Source organism: Narcine bancroftii, chromosome 1 (assembly GCF_036971445.1).
Source record: "Narcine bancroftii isolate sNarBan1 chromosome 1, sNarBan1.hap1, whole genome shotgun sequence".
Taxonomy (NCBI): domain Eukaryota; kingdom Metazoa; phylum Chordata; class Chondrichthyes; order Torpediniformes; family Narcinidae; genus Narcine; species Narcine bancroftii.
The window spans coordinates 30,542,300-30,567,189 of NC_091469.1; the positions used below are offsets into that span (position 1 = coordinate 30,542,300).

The window sequence follows — 24,890 nt, forward strand, 5'->3', positions numbered from 1 at the left end:
AGGCCATGGATATCACAAGGGGTCTCCCGGTGAAGATAAGCATGCGACAAGTCAGGCATAGATTTTTTTTCCCGCTTCACACGCATTAGCTTCCCCTTGCACTTTGCGGAATTCAAGCATAAATGTTGCTGCCACTTCAGGGCAAGATAAAGTCTTGTTTAATGGGTCGCCATCACCACCTCTGAGGTCTGGTTCACCTCATGGTAGCACTGGCCCTGGTGCAGTGCTGCTGGAGCTCACTGGAGAGCCGCTCTGGCACCTCACTGGGCCAGCATCTCATCAGGCTGCTTCAGGGTCGCTTTAGCACCTTGCGCAATGCAGGATCAATGTGCAAAATGGCCATCTTCCTCACCCATAATCCCCCAAGCAGCTGGAATCGCTCTGCATTTCCCTGGCGCTGGCACTGGCAGAACAGTTCCAGCTGCGTGGGAGATTATGGAGAGGAAGACAGCCATATTTCCCATTGATCCCACATTGAGCGAGGTGCTGGTGCGGCCACGAAGTGGCTCGAAGAGATGCCGGCTCAGAGTGGCCCAGAGAGGTGCTGGAGTGGTGCACCTCCGCCTCCGGGTGCTCAAGTGAGCCCTGGGATGGAGATTCATTGTTGGGCTAGGGCCTCAGATATTGAATCAAACACAACAACCACTTCATCAGTTATGGAAAAGAAATCCAGACAATGATACAGCTCAGTAACCACCCATTTCAGAGCTCTTCAGTAAGTCCCATTCACCTTAGCTCATCATTTCAAGTACATGTGGAAGTCATTATTGAATTTGCTTCCATCACCCTTTCTTACACTGCACAGAGACTTTATCTCTTGTGGTCAGGTCTCTGCAGCAGATCCTCAGAATCATAAATCACTCCTACCTATTGAGACACAGCTGATCTACAAATGAGCTTTAATAAAACACAAGTAATAAATGACTTACTTCAAGTATTTTACACCATCTGGTGTTGTTGGCACATTATATCGCCTCATATATTCATTCATCTCTGGAAAACTTTTCTTCACATAATCTTCTGCACTGCTTTCCCGAACAGTTCCAAATCGAAAGCCTTGGGATGGGTGATGAAGCTTAAGAACAAAATAAAACAATGAGCATAATTATGTTGCTGGCATTCAGAACCAGCATTCTACTTTTCAGTTGCCAGAAATGGTGTCAGAATTGAGCAATTTTAAACTCAGCAACAGGTAAAATGCATGAATTGGGGACAATTTTTAAAGGAATGAACGAACACTGGAAATAATGAAGTAAAATCTTACATCCTGCAAAGGATTACAATGCTCTTCATCTGGTGGCTTTATAGAGTTGGCTAGCTGGATTAATGGGCGAGCACTTTTAGTGTGCTGCAATGCAGCTGATGAAATCAAGTTAAATGTCAGGTGGCAATGCAGCTGACCCAGTTTGCCACGAGACTCAACACAACCTCTGGCGCAGAGCTCAAACATTCTAAGATGCAGGGTCAGATGCTCTTTGTAACATGACCCCATTCATGAGAACACGTTTGCTGATCTTGTCTGAAAATATGGGTTCAATATTAATATTTTTAATGAACTTTTCAAAATCCTTTTCAATTGCTAATTACTCCAGCTGCTTTTGAACTGTATTTCAGAGGCATTTGAAATCAATTCAAAGGCCTTTGGCAGCAGGGAGCATTGTTTTTGGGGACAGAGCCTCAGCATCTGCCCCAGGGGCCTAGTTGCTGCTTGCCTTTTTATGCGTGGCTGCAATAGCCAGCACGATCACTCAGTGGGACGACACCAACAAACCATGGTTTGGGGATAATGCACATGGCAAGCTTGGCTAAATTAAGCACATCTGTAGGTGGATCATTCATTCCATTTCAAAATGCTGAGAAAAGCTCAAGATGAACCATTCCCCATTGCTATATTTGTTTTTTTTTTAAATGCCAGTCATAAGCATAGACAGTTCTGTGTTGAAATTTTCTAGTACGGCACGCGATAAGCAATTGGGTCAAAACTTTTTTGTATTGCTGCCTGCTCCAAAATGGAGAGGCAAGTTGATTGACAAGATCATTGTTTCTGGCAGTGTCAAAGGCAGTACACTCCCCCTGGGGGCCAACGGCATATTTAAGTAAAAGCCTTCTTTTTATTTCAGACTCAGATTTCAGATTTATTGTCAGAGTACATACATGACATCACATACAACCCTAATAATCTTTTTTTCGGCAGGTGACGCAAAATTACCACTTATTGCTAATGCAGAACAAAATTGTACACAGTGCATACATAAAAACAAATAAAGAACTGTAAACAAATAATGAATGTAAACAAACTGACTGTGCAATACAGAGAGAATAAAAATAATCAATAAAGTGTACAAGTAGAGTCCCTGATTAAGTTTGTTGTTGAGGAATCTGATGATGGAGGGGTAGCAGCTGTTCTAGAACCTGGTGGTGCACCTATACCTTAATGGTAGCAGCAAGAACAGACCACGTGCTGGGTATTTGGATCCTTGATGATTGCTGCTGCTCTCCAACAGCAACGTTCCCTGTAGATGTTCTCAATAGTGGAGAGGGTTTTGCCTGTGAATTTCAGGGCTGTGTCCACTATTTTTGGAGAGCTTTATGGCTCAGGGACATTGGTGTCCTTATACCAGACTGTGATGCAGCTGGTCAGCACACCACATATCTGTAGAAATTTGCCAGGTTTCTGGTGTCATACCAAACCTCAATAACCTCCTGAAGAAGTAGAGGTGCTTACATGCTTCATGGTGCCATTAATAGTTCCATCCAGGAAAGATCCTCTGAGATAGTGACTCCCAAGAACTTAAATTTACTCACCCTCTCCACCTCTCCAGTGATCAATGGATTATATACCTCTAGTTTTCTCTTTCTGAAGTCAATAATCAGTTCCTTGATTTTGGTGATATTGAGTGCAAGGTTGTTGTTGGTGCACCGGCTGCACCATTTCATCAGATGCAAGGATCGACAACGAGATAGACAACAGACTCGCCAAGGCAAATAGCACCTTTGGAAGACTACACAAAAGAGTCTGGAAAAACAACCAACTGAAAAACATCACAAAGATTAGTGTATACAGAACCGTTGTCATACCCACACTCCTGTTCGGCTCCGAATCATGGGTCCTCTACCGGCATCACCTACGGCTCCTAGAACGCTTCCACCAGCATTGTCTCCACTCCATCCTCAACATTCATTGGAGCGACTTCATCCCTAACATCGAAGTACTCGAGATGGCAGAGGCCGACAGCATCGAATCCACGCTGCTGAAGATCCAACTGCACTGGGTAGGTCACGTCTCCATTCGAATGGAGGACCATCGCCTTCTCAAGATCGTGTTATATGGCGAGCTCTCCACTGGCCACCGAAACAGAGGTGCACCAAAGAAGAGGTACAAGGACTGCCTAAAGAAATCTCTTGGTGCCTGCCACATTGACCACTGCCAGTGGGCTGATATCGCCTCAAACCGTGCATCTTGGCGCCTCACAGTTTGGCGGGCAGCAACCTCCTTTGAAGAAGACTGCAGAGCCCACCTCACTGACAAAAGGCAAAGGAGGAAAAACCCAACACCCAACCCCAACCAACCAATTTTCCCCTGCAGCCGCTGCAACCATGTCTGCCTGTCCCGCATCGGACTTGTCAGCCACAAACGAGCCTGCAGCTGACGTGGACATTTACCCCCTCCATAAATCTTCGTCTGCGAAGCCAAGCCAAAGATTAAGCCAAGTTATCAATTTCCCTCCTGTATGCTGACTCATCACCTTTCTTTGAACAACCCATTATTGTGGTATCATCGGCAAATTTGTAGATGGTGTCATTGTTGTATTGAGCCACACAATCTTATGTGTTAAGTGAGTAGAGCATGGGGCTAAGAAAGCAGGCCCTTAGTGCTCTGGTACTGATGGAAATTGTGAAGATGTTCTTATCAATCCTCACTCATTATGGAATGGAGGTGAAGATCCCAGGTCTTGCTGATCAGTTTTGAGGGGATGCTGGTGTTAAATATCAAACTGTAGTCGATAAAGAGCATCCTGATGAATGCAGCTTTGCTGTCCAGGTGTTCAGGAATTTGTGCAGAGCCAGAGAGATGGCATCCGCTGTAGACCTGTTGCTACGAAAGGCAAAGTGGAATGGATCCATGTTGCCGCTCAAACAGGAACTGATATGCTTCAACACCAGCCTTTCAACAGTTCATCATTTTTAACACAAGTGCTACTGGTAGATAGTCATTAAAGCAGGGTACTACACTTATGTTAGAAACAGGTAGGCACCATAACCTGTTGGGGTGAGATGTTGAAAATATCCGTGAATACATTGGTAAGTGGGTCAGCAAAGATTTTTAATACTCATCCAGGTACTCTGTCCAGACCGGATGTTTTCTTTCAATTCACTCTCCTGAAGGCAGCCGCATTTCACCCTCAGATACGGGGAGGATAGAATCATCAGGGGATGTGGGGGTGGTTCCTTGCTGTTACTGTCATCAAATTGGGCACAAAAGGCATTGAGTTTCTCTGCAAGTGAAGCTTTTTCATCTGTTAGTGCATCATATTTGGTTTTGTAGCAGGTTATGTCATTTAGGCTGTTGGTTGTCCATTCGTTGCTTCTATTTTCATCCAGAATTTCCACTTCTCCTGGGAGATAGCTTTTTGTGGGCCATACCTGCTCCTTCTGTATTGATCTGGATCTCTAGACTTTAATGCCTGTGATCTGCCTCTCAGCATGTTCCTGATTTCATTGTGCATCCAGGGCTTCTGGTCAGGGGAAAACCCTGAATGATTTTGTGGGGACACACTCGTCCATAGCTGTTTTGATAAAGTCTGTGGCACCCCTGGTGTAATCGTTCAGATCCTCAGCTGAGTCCTTGAACACCACCCAATCTGCTGACACGAGGAAGTCCTATAACCATTCTTCAGCCTCCTGTGACTACCTCTAGCTGTCCTGATCTCCGGACCCTTTCTTTTTTAAGCTTTGTCCGTATGGAGGCAGGACAGCCAAACAGTAGGGATATGCTATGTTCTCAAGTGAATTAAAGCCTATTGGTTTCTCCACAATAGTCTACTGAGTGATCGATTGTGCATCACTGGGACCTTTGATACAGCAGGTTACATGATGTTGGTAGTTGGGCAGGGCTTTCTTGATACAAGCCTGGCTAAATTCACCATCTAAACCAGCGCATCAGGCTGGGCCGTCTCTTGTTTACTGACCACATTATGCAGCTCCGCAAGCGGCTGATTGTAATCAGCATCGGGAGGGATATAAACTCCGGTGAGAATCACTGATGAGAACTCTCGGGGTAGATAGAAAGGACTCCATTTAATCAAGATTTGCCCTAAGGCAGTAGAACAGGAGGTTGACACAACCCCAGTGCCAGTGTGGCACCCAGTATTAACGAAAAGGCACACCACTCACATATTTTCATAAATCTTTTTAATTTTTAAAAATGTAGTTGGTAGCAGAGAAGTACGGAAGAAACTAAAACTTCACTGCTTCACATGGAAGGGGCTCATAAACTTTTAGCAGCATCTCAGGGTGGCCATAGTAAAAAAAGACTAAGAATGGATGGTCTAAGGCAAGGGTAGCCAATCTTTTAATTTTTAATTTTTAATTTGGACACACAGCACAGTAGCAGGCCATTTCTGCACGGGAGAAAGATATAAGATATAGAAGGAGCAGAAGGGCATTCAGACCTTGAAGCTCACTTAGAAAGATCAAATGCTTATTTGCATTCTTTCACTCCGCTTTCTGCAGTATTCTCTTTGCAGAGCTCCAAGGTGGGTCAATTGGGCAGCACAGACCTAAGGGCTGAAATGGCCTGTAAACGTGCTGTATGCCTAAATTAAATTTTGAAAATTAAAAGGTTGGCCACGCCTGGTCTAAGGTGTTAACATTGCCTCGTGCAGTAGGGATAATATGCCCCAGAGAAATCATAATGCAGAGGAGCATCCGTTCCAAAGATGCTTGCAAACAAAGACACTTCTTTCCACCCAGTCATATAATGTTGTTGTTCATCCTTCGTAGTCGAAGATGACCATAGCTTCAAAGTCAAATGGGAGATTGGTGTCTGTGGGTCTGGAGGTGATTGATGAGGACAATCCGGGCCCTGAAGGCTCGCCCACATGTGGGACACAAGTGGATGGGTCCTGTTGAGGCACTGGATGCTGCTCGGGCCTTGCGCACAGCAAGCTTTCATTGCACCTCGATGATGTGTCCTGACTTCAGCTGCATGGGTTCCTGTGGTGATCTTGCTGCACCAAGTTGGACGGTCGAGGACAAGGGTCTCCCATGTGTTGATGTCGACACCCAGGCCTTTGAGGGACACACTTTGAGGCAGTCTTTGTAACGTTTCTTCTGCCTCCTGAATGAGTGCTTGCCCTGACACAGTTCTCCATACAGCAACTGCTTAGGCAATCGGCTGTCTGGCATTCTGATCACATGTCCAGCCCACTTGGCTTGAGCTTTCAGCAGGAGGGTATAGATACTGCAGAGCCCAGCTCGTTCCAGGATTTCCATGTTGGGGACTTTGTCCTGCCACTCTACTCCAGTGGAGCTACTAAGTGAATACACCAAACACTTTATTTGAATTTGCCTCCACTTTTAAACCCTTCCCAGCTCAGAACCGGAAGTGACATCACCCTATGGGGCTCGTGTTTTTAAATAAAGATGATGGGAGCTCTGCGCCTTCTTGAAGGTGGGTTCCCCACCCAGCCCACAGCACCGTGCATGGTCCCTAGCCAGGCGAGTAAGCAGTGACCAGGCCTGCGGTACCGTGTGGCTGTTTGGCGAGCCACAGAGTTGATGGTTCAGCCTACTGTGTTGTGCGGCCACTTGGCGAGCCACACTGGTGACGGTTCAGCCCATTGCGCCACTCGACCCGCTACAATACAACAGTAGAAGTTGTATTCACAATGCATTAAATACCTAAAAAAAATAAGGAAGTTTTTGTTGGGATTTTCCACCTTGGAGCTCTGCAAAGAGAACAAAGGGATGTGGGGATACTGCAGAAAGCTGGAGTGAAAGAATGCAAATAAGCTGTGATCTTTCTGAGTGAGCTTCAAGGTCTGAATGCCCTTCTACTCCTTCTATATCTTATGCTATTAATATGCAATGGTTGCTTCCACAACCTGCATCCAAGTAGAAAAATTGTGCTCTGTTTGGCTTTTGGAAAGATCCAATGTCACCTAATTTTAATTCTAATTCTCTCAGCTAATTAGCAATGGAATTCCCTTTTTTTCTGTTCAATCAAGTTTATGGATTGGCTCATTGCTGGCAAGGCCAGTTTTTTCATTGCTCATCTTTAATTTCCTTTGGGACGATGCTGGTGAGCTATTCTTGAACTGTTAGAGTGCTTCTCTGAATAAACTTCTACTGCTGTTTCTGGGAATGAGACACAGTGTTGATGAAGAAATAGCGATGTATTCCCAATGCAATCTCATCTGTCATTATTCCATGTACCTGCTCTCCCCTTTCCCTTCTTGGTGGTAGAAATTAAGGGCTTCTACCATGGGCAAACAACAGTAGCATATTTTAGCTGTTGAGTTTTACTTGCCATATATCAAAACCATGCCTGAATGTTGAGAAAGTATTGCTCTATGTAGACAGATACTGCTTCATTTGCTGAGGAGCTAAGTGGAATTGCAAACATTAGTGAACATCTATACTTCTCTTGAGGCTCCAATAGCTCAGTGATTAGAGCATTGGTCTTGTAAACCAGGGGTCACATATTCATTCTTTGTTAAGGCCTCATTTCTGTGAGGGGTGCTGGACAAAGTGGTGACTCTCTGTCTTCCTTACAGTGGGCAAAGTTAAAGAATTTCATGTATGTTACTGTTGTGCGTCGAATGACTCAAAGACTTGTAGATTCAAAACAAGGCTTTTATTACCAAAAGACTGGAGTGTAGAATATCGAGGTTGACCAGTCCACACTGGCCTGGATCTGGTTAGGTGCAGCACTTTATGATCTGGCCAGTAGGTGTGGCTACAGCTCTCAGCCAATCATTAGTACTATATGCAAATATATATAGAGGTGATAGGATCCCACAGTATCACATTCACCCCTTCTTTGAGAACTGACCCCGGGGTGGCTAAAAAAAAAGGAGGGGGGGTTCGTTACCAAGTGGTGGTTTATCTGTGTTTTTAATAGTCCGTAGTCTGTATGGAGGGGAACAGCAATAGTCCACCCTTTCTTTGGACTCCAAAACATGGGGAGGATAGCTGCAAGGGTTACAGGCTGTAACAGTCAGGTGCCCTGATCGTCCGACATTATCGCCATGGCGCTGGAATCGGAGTAGCTGGTGGGGGCGGAGCATGATCGTCGTTGGAGTCTCTGAGGGTCGGTGCGGATACTCCTAGTCCGCAGTCATCATTATCTGTGTGCTGCTGCTGGTCCCATCTACTGCCGTCATCTTCTACGTACTGCTGCTGGTCCCGCTGTCTTGGCATGTTACCTGGGGAAGGGTTGGAGGAAGGATGGGGAATGAACATTTCAATGTTAGATCCGGCTTGGGCCAGGTCCCTTACCGAGACCGTGTCCTCTCGTCCATCCGGGTACTCGATATAAGCATAGTGCGGGTTCACATGTAGCAGCGTTACTTGGTCCACTAGAGGGTCATTTTTTGAGTACCGGACATGACATCTCAGCAGAACAGGTCCAGGAACCATCAGCCAAGCTGGTGTGGTCATCCCTGATTCCGACTTCCGTGGGAATGAGAACATGCGTTTGTGCGGGGAGGCGTTGGTGGCAGTACATAACAGGGACCTGATGGAGTGTAGGGCATTTGGGAGGATGTCTTGCCAGTGAGTGGCGGGGAGTCCTTTAGACTGGAGGGAAAGTGTGATCGCTTTCCAGACGGTGGCATTCTCCCTTTCGACCTGCCCATTACCACATGGGTTTAGCTAGTGGTCCTGCTTGAAGCAATACCATGCTCCAGAAGATGCTGCCTTAGCTCACCACTCATAAACGAGGATCCCCGGACAGTGTGGATATAACTAGGGTAACCAAAAATGGTGAAGATGCTGTGCATTGCATTTATGACTGTGGAGGAAATCATGTCCAGGCAGGGAATAGCACATGGGAAGCGGGAGTACTCATCAACCAGTGTGAGAATATAGGTGTCATGGTTTGTCAAAGGTAGGGGTCTCTTGAAGTTCACACTGAGATGTCCGAAGGGCCGGGTGGCTTTTATGACATGGATCTTCTTGGGCCGGAAGAAATTGGGCTTGCACTCAGTGCAGACGGGGCAGGCTCAGGTCATGGAGCGGATCTCCTCGACCATATAGAGCAGGTTGCAGGCCTTTACGAAATGTGCGAACCTGGTGACCCCCCGGGTGACAGAGCTCCTCATACACTCTCTGCAGCCTGTCCAGTTGTATACTGGCGCATGTCCAATAGGAAAGGGCATCGGGCGGGTTATTGAGTTTGCCAGGCCGGTACAGGATGTCATAGTTAAAGGTGGAGAGCTCGAATCTCCACCTAGCAATTTTGTCGTTTTTGATCTTACCCTGCTGGTTGTTGTTAAACATGAATGAGACTGCGCATTGGTCAGTCAGCAGTGTAAAGCGTCTGCTAGCAAGGTAGTGTCTCCAATGACGTATGGCGTCCACAATGGCCTGGGCTTCCTTCTCGACAGAGGAGTGTTAGCTTTCTGGGCCCTGGAGGGTCCTGGAAAAGAAGGTGACAGGCTTGCCAGCCTGGTTTAAAGTGGCTGCCAGTGCAAAGTTGGAAGCATCACTCTCTACCTGGAAGGGTATCGATTCATCCACCGCATGTAGTGTGGCCACGACGATGTCTGACATGATGTGGTCAAAGGCCACTCTGGGTTCCACTGACAAGGGGAAGGAGGTGGACTTAATGAGTGGCCGTGCCTTGTTAGTATACTATGGGACCCATTGGGTGTAATAAGAAAAAAACCCCAGGCAGCGTTTGAGTGCCTTCTGGGTTTGAGGCAGTAGAACATCCATGAGAGGGTGCATGCGGTTGGGATCTGGCCTTACCACCCTGTTTTCCACCACGCAACCCAGAATTGTGAGGCGAGTGGTTCGGAACACACACTTCTTGAAATTATAGGTTAGGTTCAGCCGTTTTGCGGTTTAGAAGAATCTCTCAAGGTTGGCGTTGTGGTCTTGCGGATCATGGCCATAGATGGTGACATTATCCAGATACAGGAATGTAGCTGTTAGCCCGTTCTGGTCTACCATCCAGTCCATTCCCCGCTGGAAGGCAGCGATTCTATTAGTGACACCAAATGAGACCCTGAGGAATTGGTACAAGCACCTGTCCATTTTGAAGGCCGTGAAGGGGTGGCCCTTCAGACGGATTGGGAGCTGGTGGTAGGTTGATTGAAGGTCGATGGTGGAAAACACAAGGTGTTAGGCAATCTGATTCACCACATCTGTGATTCACGGAAGTGGGTACGTGTCCAAGAGCGTGAACCAATTGACTGTTTGGCTGTGGTCAACCACCATCCGCAGCTTCTCCCCGTTCTTCACGACTACTACCTGCGCCCTCCAGGGACTTGCACTGGGTTCAATGATGCCCTCATTCAGCAGACTGCACACCTCACTTTTAATGAATTTCCTGTCCCCGAAGCTGTACTGCCGGCTTTTGGTGGCAATCGGTTTTCAGCCGGGAGTGAGGTTGGTGAAGAGTGCTGGAGGGATTGACTCGGAGAGTGGAGAGACTACAAGTGGAGCACCTGGTTCGGGTTGTGGGGACAGGCATGGGCTGTCACTGGGAGGAGGTATCCGGGGTGGAGTGATGGTGGCAGAGAGAGAGTGGGGAGTGGGGACCCCCATAATGCAGTGACACTGATTTAAAATGACGTTGAAAATCCAACCCCAACAATACAGGAACACAGTTGATACAGGACTAGTACCTTAAAATTTGTAAATTTGATGCCCTGAACTTTCAAAGTCACCACACAATACCCCTTGATGCCTGATGAGTGGGGTGTTGTGGCCAGCGAAATGTTCTGGTCAGTCAGATAGATTGCAAGTGCACAGTGTTGGACGAGGTCTGGGTGAATGAAGCTCTCCGTCAAACCTGAATCAAAAATACAGTTAGCATATTGGTTGTTCACCTTGATGATTTCCATGGCCCTAGCTAAGGGATGTGGTTGGCTTTGATTAAGTGTCACAGATGGAGCGAACGATGCAAGGAGCAGAGCGGTCTGTGTTGGTGTCTCCGGAGGCTGGTGTGATGACATCTCAAATCACTGAGAGGGCCATCCGTTGGAGCCTAGCATCACTGAAGCAGGGGCAGAGCGTCGTGGTCCATCAGCCTGTGGTGCGCTACACTTGTGTGGTGACATTATCGGAGTGGACGATCCATCAGGGTCTGCTGATGCTGTGTGTAGGCATCCATGGTTAGGGCTGCAGCCTCTATCGTTTCTGCAACCTGTACAGTCTCCACGAGGCTGTATCCCCCGTGGTCCAACAGTCATTGCCTACCTTCATTAGTCTGAATCCCAGCCACGTAAGCATCCTGTATGAGGTCATCAGTGATCCTGGCTGCAGTTTTATTAGTCCGTGCGCATGCTCTGCCCAGTAACCTTAGTGCCTGGAAGTAGGCTCTGTAAGACTCACCCAGTTGCTGTCTCCTGGTCATCAGCATGTGTCTGGCATATACCTTATTCACAGGTCATTCATAGAGTCCTTTTAGCACATTTATGGCTGCTGTATGGGAGGTCGCATCCTGGATGTTTTCATAGACCCTCATGGACACCACCAACATCAGAACCAACAGTTTATTAGCGTCTTCCTCCACAATGGGGGCTGAGCGCTGCAGGTATGCCTCAAAATACCTGAAATCACTCTGAGCAGTAGCTGACTGTGGGTGGTGGGGGAGGGGGGATTAGTGTAATTGCAGGGGCAGGGCCAGCATCAGGACGTCTAACTGGGGGGCATTAGGGGAACCGCGGGGATGCTTCCAGCTTGCCCTTCTTTTGAGAGTAACGTATGAGGATGTGCTCAGCAAAGGGGATATAGGCAAAATAATTTATGGTCTTTCTATTGATTTTCATTTACACTGGGTTGCATTGATAGGAATGTTTCTTATTCATCGAGTGAAATCACATGCATTATAAAAATTATTACAACCCAAACTGAGTTGTTTCCTGAAATACAAAACAATAGGTTGTGAGCAAGGTGACAACTCACAGTGACTTTGACAGCTGCCCTGCACAACATCTCAATAATTTGTAGGACAAACCTGCTTCACATCTTTCATGCATGTGTGAGTTCAAGATTAATCTGCATTCATGATCCATCTGAGATCATAGGTTGCTCAGGAAAATGAAGCAAAATAGTTGTTGCTCTGAGCTCAGCAGTCATATCAGATTAATAAGTTGCTCCATCAATATTTGACCTTGGGCCATCTGCTGTTGATAACTTTAATTGAGATCTTGTTGGGGAATTGACTGCTCCACTCTGAGGAACTAACTTGGGCCTAGTTTACACATCCAACCATTACATATGGAATTCACAAAGGACGCAGTGGCAACAATACTGTGTATTTGAAACAGCTGATCTCTAGTTGTTATACATTAAGGTAACCTTGCAACTAGCTACAGGGTTCAGTGTAGGCTCACTTAGTGACACCAAATAAGGAGGATAAGAAAGGGATAGATTAAGTAAATAGGAATATTTTTCCCATGCTAGAGATGTCTAAGACAACAGGCTGTAGATTTACGAGGTGATGTGAGGATCTGAGTGAGATTATTTTTTCCAAGAGAGTAGTTGGAGTAGAGGTTGCCCTTTGTGACAAAGGGCTGAAGGCAACACTCTCACAATATTTAAGGTACCCTTGGACATGCTTCTGAACTGCCAAGGCACAGATGGATATGAATGTGGGCAATGGAACTAATACAGATGGGTGCAATGATCAGAGTGATTGCAGTGGTCAATCAACTTGTTTCTGTGCTGTGTGACTCTCTGGCTTCAGTACCCAATGACATGATAAGGAGCTAGAGAAAGGAACATCGGAATGGCTGGACTCTGGCAGAAGTTGTGATAGTCCCAAATGGAACTCAGTAAAATGGCTATGCATGTGTCATCATCAGCCATAGACTCACCTTTGCTCCAGATCTAACACTGCCATGAATTAAAAATTCTCAGCTATGTCTTGAAATCCTACTGTGGCCTCTCTTTCCATGTACTTTCCCCGTCTTTACAATCCCTGAGAAATCTGGGTATTCCAATTCCAGTTTCCCTACTTGCTGGAAATCTGTTGTTCCATCAATCCTGGCTCTTCTTTAGTTGCCAGTGTCACAAACTCTGGAATTCCTTCTGCTCATCTATTATTTGATCCTTCTTCAAGTCACCTCTTAAATCTTATCAAGCATTTAATCATCTGCCCTGATTGATTTTGGTTCAACATAAATTGTGAGAAGTACTTTGTAAATGTTCTTTGTCATTATTGGGATTTTATCAAAACAAGCTGTTGTGGCTTTCCACAGGTTTCCAATTTCTAGACATTCATCATAACCATAACCTTTATCTGCGAGGGAGAGGCAGTGATAGACAGGAACTACAGGGAGACAGTCACGCTTTAAAGGCAGGAGGCAGGTAGCTGGGTGACAGTTAGAGGAGGGAAGGGGAAGGGGCAGTCAGTGCAGGGCACCCTTGTAGCCATTGTCCTCACCAATAAGTGTACCATTTTGGATACTGTTGGAGGGAAATAATCTACCAGGGACAGGTCGTAGTGGTCATGTCTCTGGCATAGAGTCTGGCTCTTCAGCTAAGAAGGGATAGGAGAGAAGAGGAGAGCAATAATGATTGGGGATTTGATAGTTAGGTGAACAGCTAGGAGGTTCAGTGAATAGGATTGAGACTCCTGGATAGTATGTTGCCTCCCAAAGGCCAGGGTCAGGGAAGTCTCCTATTAATACCACACCATTCTCAAGGTGCGGGTGAGCAGCCAGATGTCATGGTCCATGTTGGTACCAAATGACATAGATTGGAGTAGAGATGAGGTCCTGAAGAGAGAATATAGGGAGTTAGGAAGGAAGCTGACAAGCAAGGACTTCAAGGGTGTTAATCTAGGGATTGCTGCTTATTCGATGCACCAGAGAGGATAGGAATAGGAAGTTGAATGTGTGGCTGAGAAGTTGATGCAGGGGACAGGGGTTCAGATTTGTGGATCATTGGGATCACTTCTGGGGAAAGTCTGAACTGTACAAGGACAGGCTGCAACTGAACTGGAGAGGGACCAATATCCTGGTGGGAAGGTTTGCTAGAGCTGTTGGGGTGAGTTTAAACTCATTTGGCAGGGGGATGAGAACTAAAGTTCAAGTGCAGAGAATAGGATGATGCAATGTGTTGTGGGTTTGTGATGAAGAACCGGCAGGGGAGGAAGCATAAATGTGGTCAGGTGGAGGGTGTGACATGCACCTATTTCAAAGCAAGGAGTATTAGGAGAAAAACTTAGAACATGGTGTGGTGAATGTCTGCCAAGCTGCCTGTCTCCCCCTTCTGGTGAGCCTTGCTGTACTAACATTGGCTGTGCATTATCTCTATTGTTAAGGACACTCCCCTTCGATATAACTGTATATGCATTTATTGTCTTTCATTATTGTACCATGAGTTTCTGCTAATAAAAGCCATGATTATTGTTTGACCACATCGTCTTTGTCTACTTCATCAATTGGCACTTCAATTTTATTAGCAGAAATGGATGCAGCCCTCAAGCCAGAGCGGCTGATAATCAGCCAGCTTGCCCCAAGGGCCAGAGAAATTTTCAACCACTGGATTGGTTGTTTCGATTACTACATGGCTCAAAACAATGTGGTCGATGAGGCGATACAATGGGGCCACCTGAACTCTCTGCTGGGTGAGGTCCCTTTCGCCATAACGCAAGGAGCTACCACTCTGGCTATAGCCCGGGAACGTCTAACTGCTTACTATGCAGTGCCACGGAATGTGGTGCTTGCTCGACACCAGTTGCTGACAGGACGCCAGAAACCTGGGGAAAGTGATGCTGCCTATGCACTGGCTATCGACTCACTGGCAATAAATGTGATGTCAGGGCAGTCAATGTGCAACAACACCGCTGGATGCTTTAGTCAACGGGAGACGGAGCCCTTAACCTACGACCGGGCAGTCACTTTAGTCAAAACACTGAGAAATGTCATGTGGTCCAGTGAAATGCTAGAAACCGAAAAGGAAACATCCAGGAGTGCTGGAACCCCGAAGGAAAGAAAAGGGCAAACTCCTGAAAAATGCTCCTTCTGTGATAAGAGCTGGCACCCCAGACAGAAGTGCCCGGCTTGATTTGCTACCTGCAGCTATTGTGGGAAACTTGGCCACTTTGCTAAAGCGTGTAAGGCGAAAAGTACTCCCACTGATAAGAAGAAAAGCACCAAGAAAATGCTTCCTGGAGGTGCAGGAATGGAAGATAATTGTGAAAAGAGAGAATCTTCAGACCAGCAGGCTGAATCGACTTCAAGTGACAGCGAGGTGAGATCCCCTGTGATAGCTCAATTGACTCCAAAGCTTGGGGGATGTTACGGACTGGAATGGTCGACTATGAAGGGGGAGGTGAATGGTGAGACTCTTGATTGCCTAATAGACTCGGGGAGTGCTGACAGCTACATCCACGAGAGAGTTGTCAGAGCCTTAAATTTGCGAAGATATCCAGTGAACTGAAATATATTGATGGCTTGTAGTGAACTTACAAAAACTGTACAGGACAAGTGTAAAATTACTTTAAATTTGCAGGGACATTGCCTAGCTTATGTGTGGCTCTTTATTATGCCAGAGCTCTGCGCCCCTGTGGTACTGGGATTAGATATTCAATCTCAGATGAACAGTGTAGTGTTAAATTTTGGTGGGCCACTACCTACACTTACCATCCCCTGCGCTAGTTACTGCGGTCTGTCCATATTAAAGATCAAAGCTCCCTCCATTTTCAGTGATTTATCCCCCCGAGTGTCGGCCGATACCACTAAGCGTCATTCTTACAGTAAAGAGGATCGTGAGTTTATCAAAGCTGAGACCCAGAGATTGCTTGAAGAGGGAGTAATTGAACCCAGTAAGAGTCCATGGTGAGCCCAGGTGGTAGTTGTGAAAAATCACACTAAGAAACAACTGGCTATTGACTACAGCCAGACAATCAACCGTTACACTAACCTGGATGCCTACCCCCTGCCACGCATCAATGAAATGGTTCATCAGAGAGCGCAATGCAAAGTGTACTCCACTATCGACCTCAAAGCAGCTTACCACCAAATCCCCATTAAAAAAAAAGGAACAACCCTATACAGCCTTTGAGGCTGATGGAGGGGGAGTTATACCAGTTTAAAAGGGTACCTTATGGAGTCACTAATGGTGTGTTAGTGTTTCAGAAGGAAATGGATAAGATTGTTAGGATGTATGAGTTACAGGGTACGTTTCCCTATCTGAATAATGTCACTATCTGTGGGAAAACACAGGCTGAGCACGACAACAACTTAAAGAAATTTTTAGCAACAGCTAAACAACTCAACCTTACATTTAACAAGGGAAAATGTGTGTTCAACGTGACAGAGCTACCCATTCTGAGCTACATTGTCCGCAAGGGCGAAATCCGCCCCGACCCAGAAAGAATGGGCCCCCTTAAGAAGTTATCACCCCCAAACTCAGCAAAACCCTTTAAAAGGTGTATGGGATTCTTTTCCTACTACTGCAAATGGCTTCGGGACTATGCCACAAAGGCATGCCCTCTGTTTGACACTAAATCTTTTCTTCTCTTTCCAATGGCCTTGAAGGCTTTCGAGAGAATTAAAGCTGATATCACCAAAGCTGCACTCTCATCCATTCCAAGTGGAAACTGATGTCTCAGATTGTGCCTTGGCAAGAACCCTTAATCAAAAGGGCAGACCTGTGGCATTCTTCTCCCGTACGTTTGCGGACCTGAACTTAAACATCCTGTCATTGAAAAAGAAGCCCAGGCTATTATTGAAGCTGTTCGCTACTGGAGACACTTTCTTGCCGACAGAAAATTTACTCTTGTCACTGATCAGAAATCTGTAGCCTACATGTTCAGTACTAAACACAAAAGTAAAATCAAGAATGATAAGATGGCACACTGGTGAATAGAACTCTCAACTTATAATTATGAGATCCATTACAGACCGGGCAGGTTAAGTGATCCCTCAGACGCATTGTCACAAGCTGCTGCCGGTGCTCAGCTGGAGGGGCTAAAAGAGATCCATAGCAGACTGTGCCACCCAGGAGTCATGAGATTCTTCCACTACATAAGGGCTAACAACCTTCCTTACTCTCTGGAAGAAGTCAAGAAACTGACTAAAAGCTGTCCTGTTTGCGCAGAATACAAACCGCAATACTTCAAAGCTCCAGAGGCCACTCTCATCAAGGCAACTCGACCTTTTGAGAGGATTAGTTTAGATTTTAAAGGGCCGTTACCTTCCAACAACAAAAATGTATATTTCCTTCCTGTAATTGATGAATATTCCAGGTTTCCCTTTGCGATACCCTGCTCTGACGTCTCGTCAGCGTCTGTCATTAAATCACTTGATAGAATTTTCAGCATTTTTGGTTTTCCCAATTACATTCATACCGCTAGAGGCTCAGCATTCACAAGCACTGAACTGTAGCTACGAAAAGGAATTGCCACCAGCCGTAGCACGAGCTACAACCCGCAGGGCAATGGGCAGGTTGAAAGGGCTAATGCTATAGTCTGGAAGACTGTTAATCTTGCTTTAAAAACACATGGCTACCATGTAACCCAGTGGTAGGAGGTGCTGCCTGAGGCACTACATTCTATTCGATCTTTATTGCGTACTGCAACAAATCAAACACTTCATGAACCTATGTTTGCCTTTCCTAGGAAATCAGGAACTGTGATGGATTGGCCAACCTGTTTATCTGAGCCTGGAACCGTGCTGGTGAAGAGCCATGCTTGAGTGTATAAAAAAGACCCCCTAGTCCAACCAGTTCAGCTACTGCATACTAACCCCAACTACGCTCATGTTAGATTCCCAGACGGGAGTACTGACACTGTACCCCTAAGAGATCTGGCCTTGCCCAGTTCACCCCTTCCTCGCACCCCTACTCAGAGTGAGCCTGAGAGGTTGGACTCTTCCCCTCAGCCTGTGACCCCTAGTCAGCTTTCAGATGGCCATGCTGAGGTTCCACTCCTCACTCTGGCAATTCTGGAGCAGGTCCAGAAGTCATTCCTTCCCACACTACTGACCCAGGACATGTACCAATTCCCAACGTTGCAAAGGAGCCACCTGTTTTGAGACAAAGCACCAGAATTTGTAAACAACCTGATAGGCTGACATATTCATAAAACATCTCATTATATTCCGATTGCTTGCTAGATACTGGCATATTTTGGCTGTTATAGAATCTCAAGGCCAAACATGGTATTCATGTATCACTTGCTTCAGTCTTTCCTAGCAGCTGTCCTTTTGATTTTAACCCTTCTTTTGCCAGGGGGAGACTGTGGTGAATGTTTGCCAAGCTGCCTGTCTCCCCCCTCTGGCGAGCCTTGCTGTACTAACATTGGCTGTGCATTATCTCTACTGTTAAGGACACTCCCCTTGGATATAACTGTATATGCATCTATTGTCTTTCATTATTGTTCCATGAGTTTCTGCTAATAAAAGCCATGATTATTGTTTAACCACATCATCTTTGTCTACTTCATCAACTGGCACTTCACATGGATCAGGACATGGAATTTCAATGTTCTGGCTGTTACCAAGAATTAGTTGATGGAAGGACAGAATTGGTTGGTGTTATAAAAATTATAGGATAGGAGGTAAGAGGAAGAGGGTGAGCATTACAGGTCATGGATAGTAACATGGTAATAGAAAGGGAGGGCACTATGAAGGGAGTGTATATGGCGTTGGTTTGGGTGGAAGTCAGAAATTGGAAAGGAACAATCAAGGTGAGGTCAGAATAGAACAGGTGTGTGTGCTGTAGAGATTAGGAAAGAGGAAGTGCTTGATCTTAAAAAAAAATTGACAAGTACCAGGTGCCAGCAAAATATACCCCAGGTTGCTGTCCAAAGGAAGGAAAGAGATGACTGGGGCATTGGCAATAATATTTTTACCCTCCTTGGCCACAGGGGAGATGAGGATTGGAGAATGGCAAATGAGGTCACCTTGTTTAAAATAAGGTAATAGGAAGAATCCTGGGAATTATAGACTAGTGAGTCCTATATCAATGGAGTGTAAACTATGGCAGTGGGGTTCTTAAGGACAGGATTTATGAGCATTTGTAGAATTAGTCTTCTCAGGAATAGTCGACCTGTCTTTCCAAGGCTCATAAGCCTAAATGAGATTTTTGAAGAAGTAACAAAAGAAATTGACGAAGGAAGGGCAGTAGATGTGATGCATATGGATTTTAATAAGGCATTTGATAAGGTCCATCATGAGAGATTCATTCATAAAGTCATGAGGCATGGAATCCATGGAACCTTGGCTGTGTGGATTTAGAGAGGATTCTGCCTGAAGGTCAGTGAGTATTGGCATCCCACAGCAACCTATTCTGGGACCCCTGCTCTTTGTGATTTTTATAAATGATCGAGATGAAGAAGTGGAAGGATGGGTCAGTAAGTTTGCAGATAATACAAAAGTTGGAGGAATTGTGGGTAGTGCTAAAGGCTGTCGTAAATTACAAAAGGAATAGACAAGATACAGTTGGGCAGAAAAGTGGCGGATGGAGTTCAATCTGGATAAGTGTGAGGTGACGCATTTTGGAAGGTCAAATCAAAAGGCTGAGTACAGGATTAATGATTGAATACTTAACAATGTGGAATAATAGATTGTCCTTATGGTCCAAATCCATATATCTCTGAAGGTGGTCACACAGGTTGATAGGATAGTTAAGAAGGGATGATCAGCTTAATTAGTCAGGGAATTGAGTTCAAGAGTTGAGAGGTCATGTTGCAACTCTACAAATCTCTGGTGAGACCACACACTGAATATCGTATTCAGTTCAGGTCACCTGATTATAGGAAGGATGTAGAAGCTATGGAGAGGTTGCAGAGGAGATTTACCAGGAGGTTGCCTGGATTGGAAAATAAGTCCTTTGAGGCAAGGTTAGTAATGCTGGGACTTTTCTCTTTGGAGATAAGAAGAATGAGAGGTGACTTACTAGAAGTCAACACAATTATGAGAGGCATACATAAGGTTGAAAGCCAGTGCCTTTTTCCTGGGACAGGAATGGCAAACACCAGAGAACATCTGTGGAAAATGAAGGGAGGAAAGTTTAGGAGAGTCATGAGGGGAATGTTTTTTAACACAGAGTTGTGGGTGCTTGGAATGCCTTGTCTGGGGTGATGGCAGAGGCTGAAATATTAGGGGCATTTAAGAGCCTCAAAGACAGGCATGCGGATGAAAAAAAATTGAGGGTTACAAGGTAGAAACAGCACAACATCAAGGGCTGAAGGGCCTGTACGATGCTGTAATGTTATATATGTTCTATAATTAAATTGATTGTCAAATCAACAGAGAATATTAATTTTTTGAGTGCATTCAAAAAATCCTGGCATGGGCCATTTTAAAAGTCATTATTAAGGCAAATTTTATTTACATTTGTGAAAACTTATTTCTAATTATAAGACAGCACTTAAACTAAATAGGTATTATTTATCTAATCAAAACATCTTTCAAGCATGAAACATTTCTCATGACCAGAATTTTCCTAGATAATCTGCATCCTTCGTTTTAGGTTATGTCTTCCCTGGTAGTATTATTCTCAGTGGAATTCTGTGATTTAAGTTGTTGTCTACATGAAAAATGTGTGTTCAATGACACAGATGTATTCTGGGAGTTGTGAGCTTTCAAGATCCACAAGAAAATAAGCAGGTCAGCATGCAAAACCAAGCTTCTTAATATAGTAGTTCACGTTACAATAAAACTATTCAATCATTCAGGATTCATGGACCAGAGAAAGCAGCAGATGATAAACAGTCATTCTATAGCACTTACTGACTTTATAAACAAGAAAATATTTAATAGAATGCAGTAAAACAACAAGGTAACTCAATGCACTTGGAGACAAATCTTGTTTGCTGCACTGAGACCTAGCTAACAGAGAATGCATCGGACACCACTATCTGACCAGATGGTTTCACTATTCACAGATTGGATCAGAACTCAAATTCTGGCAAAAAAGAGAGGGGGCGGTCTGCGCTTTTTCATTAATACTGTCATGTATGTACCCTGACAATGAATCTGAAATCTGAAATGCTTTCACTGACATTTGATTGATTGGCCTAGTGCTAGGTATGGGATTGAATGGGCACAACTGTAAAAGAAAAATGTGTTTTGGTTGGTTGGTATCAAGTCAATATTAAAGCATATTGATCTGATTGGTTTGGTGTAAGTAGTTCCCTTTTTAATTGGCAGGTTTTCCTCTTGCATCTAAACTTGAATATTTATTGTGGCAAACATACCAGCAATATTTACTTGAGGCAATCGCAACAATTCATTAGACTTATTCGCAGTGCTATGTAAACAGGTGAAGCTAGCAAACACAATTTAAAAGGGTCTTCATCAAATTTTGTCGATGAAAATAAATTGACTGACATGGTCCCAGAAATGCTAAGGCCTCACAATGATTGCTCTAAAACAAAGTTTAAATGAACATCACCATACAACTGGTACAGTTACAAAATATTCTATGGCAACCTGTCAAAGGTCCTTTGTCAGCAACCTTCCAAACTGGCAATTTCCACCACTTAGAAAATGAAGAACAATGAAGTGAGAATACACCACCACCTGCAAGTCCACTTGTAGGGTACACACCATCCTTACTGAGACTTATATTATTGCCAATCATCGTCATAATGTCAAAATCTTAGTTAGGGATGGTTCTCAATGCTGGTTGGTCTTCTCAGCAATGTTTACATCTGTAAGCATTAGAAGATCATCCCTGGCAAGGAATTGGCATAGTTTTCCTGCCATCTTTACTAAGAGAATACCAAACAGATGTGATAGCAATCTGACTCTTTAATGAACTTGTCCATGCTGTCACTCCCTGTATGAGATCGCAAGGGGTGAATGAAGTTTGCCAAATTTAAAGAGTGCAGTTTTAACTTTTATACCATTTATATCATTCACAATTCTTTGAACAATCACGAGGGAGAATAATGTTGTTTTCGATGCCCTTCGTGATTCACATCTTCAGAGGAGTTTTACATCAGTATTATTATATTTCGTTTCCGTGTTTTCTGAAAGGATTCCTTGCCAGCTTGGAGGTAAAAAGGCTGAAGATTTATTTCCTATGATAACTACAGAGAGCAAATGAAACATACTGAACATCCGATAATGTTCTAGACCTCAGTCACAGAGAGGAAGGTGAAAAGATGGTGTAATTTGATAGAAGTAAAATAATTACATCTTTTGTTGATCAGTCCACTTGCAAGTGTTGTTCCCACCTCTCAAGTTCATTATCATCTGCCTGTATTTATACAACCTGACAAAATGTTTCTCCAGACCACGATGCACACACATACATACACAATACACAACACATAATAATGAAATACATAAATTAAAAATATAAATGTATATATAAAGATACACACACACACACACACACACACACACACACACACACACACACACACACACACACACACACACACACACACACACACTATACAAACACATACAAGGTATATACAGGGCTTTGAACAATTATAATTTACTCACAGAAAGATACTTATTGTTACACAGGAAGGTAACAACTGGGTACAAACACTGACCTGAGCTGGGACAAATACGCTGACATGATTGTCAGGGAAATGTACCAATGCCTCTACTTTCATAGATGACTAAGGAAACTCAGCATCTTCTCCCTGCCTCTCAACAATTTCTACAGATGCATGATCAAGAGTAGGTTTCACAGCCTGGTATGGGAGCTGCTCTGCACAAGATTGGAACAAGCTGCAGAAGGTAGTAAATGTAGCTCAGAACATATCAAAATTCCCCTTCCCTATCCCTACATCTCCCATTGGCTAACCAACATACTGAAGGACCCATCACACTTCAGACACACACTCTTCTCCCTCCTCCCATTGGGGAGAAGGCTTGTGTGTAAAAGCATGCATCAACAAACTTATAGATAGTTTCTTGCTTGCACCTCATGAATGAGCCCCATAGCAGTGCTATCACACTCTGTTATAATGCTCTTTACATGGGTATTTGAATGGTAGAGTGAATCCATTCGTCTGCTTGCAGAAGAACCCTTCCCACTGTTCAAGTTAATTTATGACAAATATAATAATACACAGTGGTTAGCTGGAAGAATGGCTGCCTTTCAGTTATAGTGATTGCGGTTCAGTCCCAATCTCTGATACTGTATGCGTAAAGTTCACATGTTTTCCCTGTCGTCCTGCAGATTTCTTTCAGGTGCTCCAACTTCCTCTCTGGTTCCCAAGGTTAACTGTCCACTCTAAATTTCCATTAGTGTGTAGGGGAAGGAGAAAGTTGAAGAGAATGTGGGAATAATAAGATGGAATTGGGGTACAAACAGTGAAAATGGATGTTTGCTGGTTGACACAGACTAGGTGGCTGAAAGGCCTATTTCCATGATGAATGACTTCAATTAAATTGTAATTACTAAATTTTAAATATTTCAGATGTTCAGCATGGTAACAGGGCCCTCAAGCCCATGAGTCCCAAGCACATTAATTATCCTTAACCTACAACCCCATATGTAATGTACTTGGATATTAAGTATGGGCTTAGAGGAGGGAAGTTCATTGTGGAGCAGGTACAAAGGATCAAATGACCTTCCTCTGCCTCTACTCCTCAACTCTGTTGAACAAGTAAAATTACTAGATGCCAATGTGATGGGTACAGTAATCCTCCTTGGCTTTGATCTATTTGTTTCCAGATGGATTTGTGCATAGCACCACTTGTTGGAGTAGCTAGTGAATTGTCTGGTTGGGCAAAATTCTATCTTCATACCAATATCTTCCATCATACTGGTAGCTCAAAACATGAGCCATTGTGGGCCATCAGCAGGAGTAGAAAGGTATATGCACAATTTATCCCCTCATGGACCAATATCTCTATTATACATCATTGAACCAGCAGGCCCATTGCTGGTTCTCAGAGGGATGTGGAGGAAAATGCCAACTACATGTATTTTAAACAGCAAAACCAACTCACTACTCATTTCACTAGTTTTTTTTGCCCCCACCCCCACCCCCTTCAGTCGACCAACTGCAAACATCTCCATTTATTATTTCCTCAAGGGATCTGTCAAACTCTGTCCTAGAAGGATAGAGTAGAAAGGGAAGCCACCATTTCCAAGGTCTCCTTCAAATGATGCATGAACCTGATTTGGGAAAAGGATGTCACAACATTATTGCTGGGCCAAAATCCTGGGACCTCTAATCTAATTGCATCGAGGGAGCATCTTTACCCCCAAAGCACTACACTGGCTCAAAAAAATTACTTGTTCATTAGGGCAATAAGTGCCAGTCTTGTCATTTCCAGCACACATGAATGAATTAACAAATAAAAAAATACATTCTTCAAGATCAACTTGATCAGAGAGGGCTACATTTGACTCTAAGAGAAGATGCAAAAAAGGTTTTGTGAGGATAAAGGTATCTAGTTATATGTGGAGAATCTTGGTTGGTTGTTCTGGAAGGGTATAGACAGAGTAGATAGAAATTGTACCAATTGGCAGAAGGATCAAGAACATAGGTTGACAGAGATTGATAAAAGAACCAGACATGACACAAGGATAAAATAACAAGTGGTTCAGGTCTGGAATGCATTTCTATGGTAGCAGTAGACTTGATTCTACAATTCAAAAGCTCAATTATCTGATAGGAAATAGTTTGCCAGGGTATGAGGAGATACAGTGGAGTGGAATAATCTGACTGCTCTCATAGACCCAGGTTAGGGTTAATGGCATTTTAATGTGTTCTATCTATT

The 24,890-nt window shown here is 44.4% G+C and overlaps 1 protein-coding gene across 1 annotated transcript in view; it reads right to left on the reverse strand.

The window, feature by feature from the left end:
- grin3a (glutamate receptor, ionotropic, N-methyl-D-aspartate 3A) overlaps positions 1–24,890 on the reverse strand; it is a 170,104-nt gene that overhangs the window by 50,525 nt on the left and 94,689 nt on the right. Inside the window, exon 4 of the mRNA XM_069921265.1 lies at positions 930–1,075. Coding sequence (XP_069777366.1) covers positions 930–1,075 — 146 coding nt within the window. The remainder of the gene's footprint in view (positions 1–929; positions 1,076–24,890) is intronic.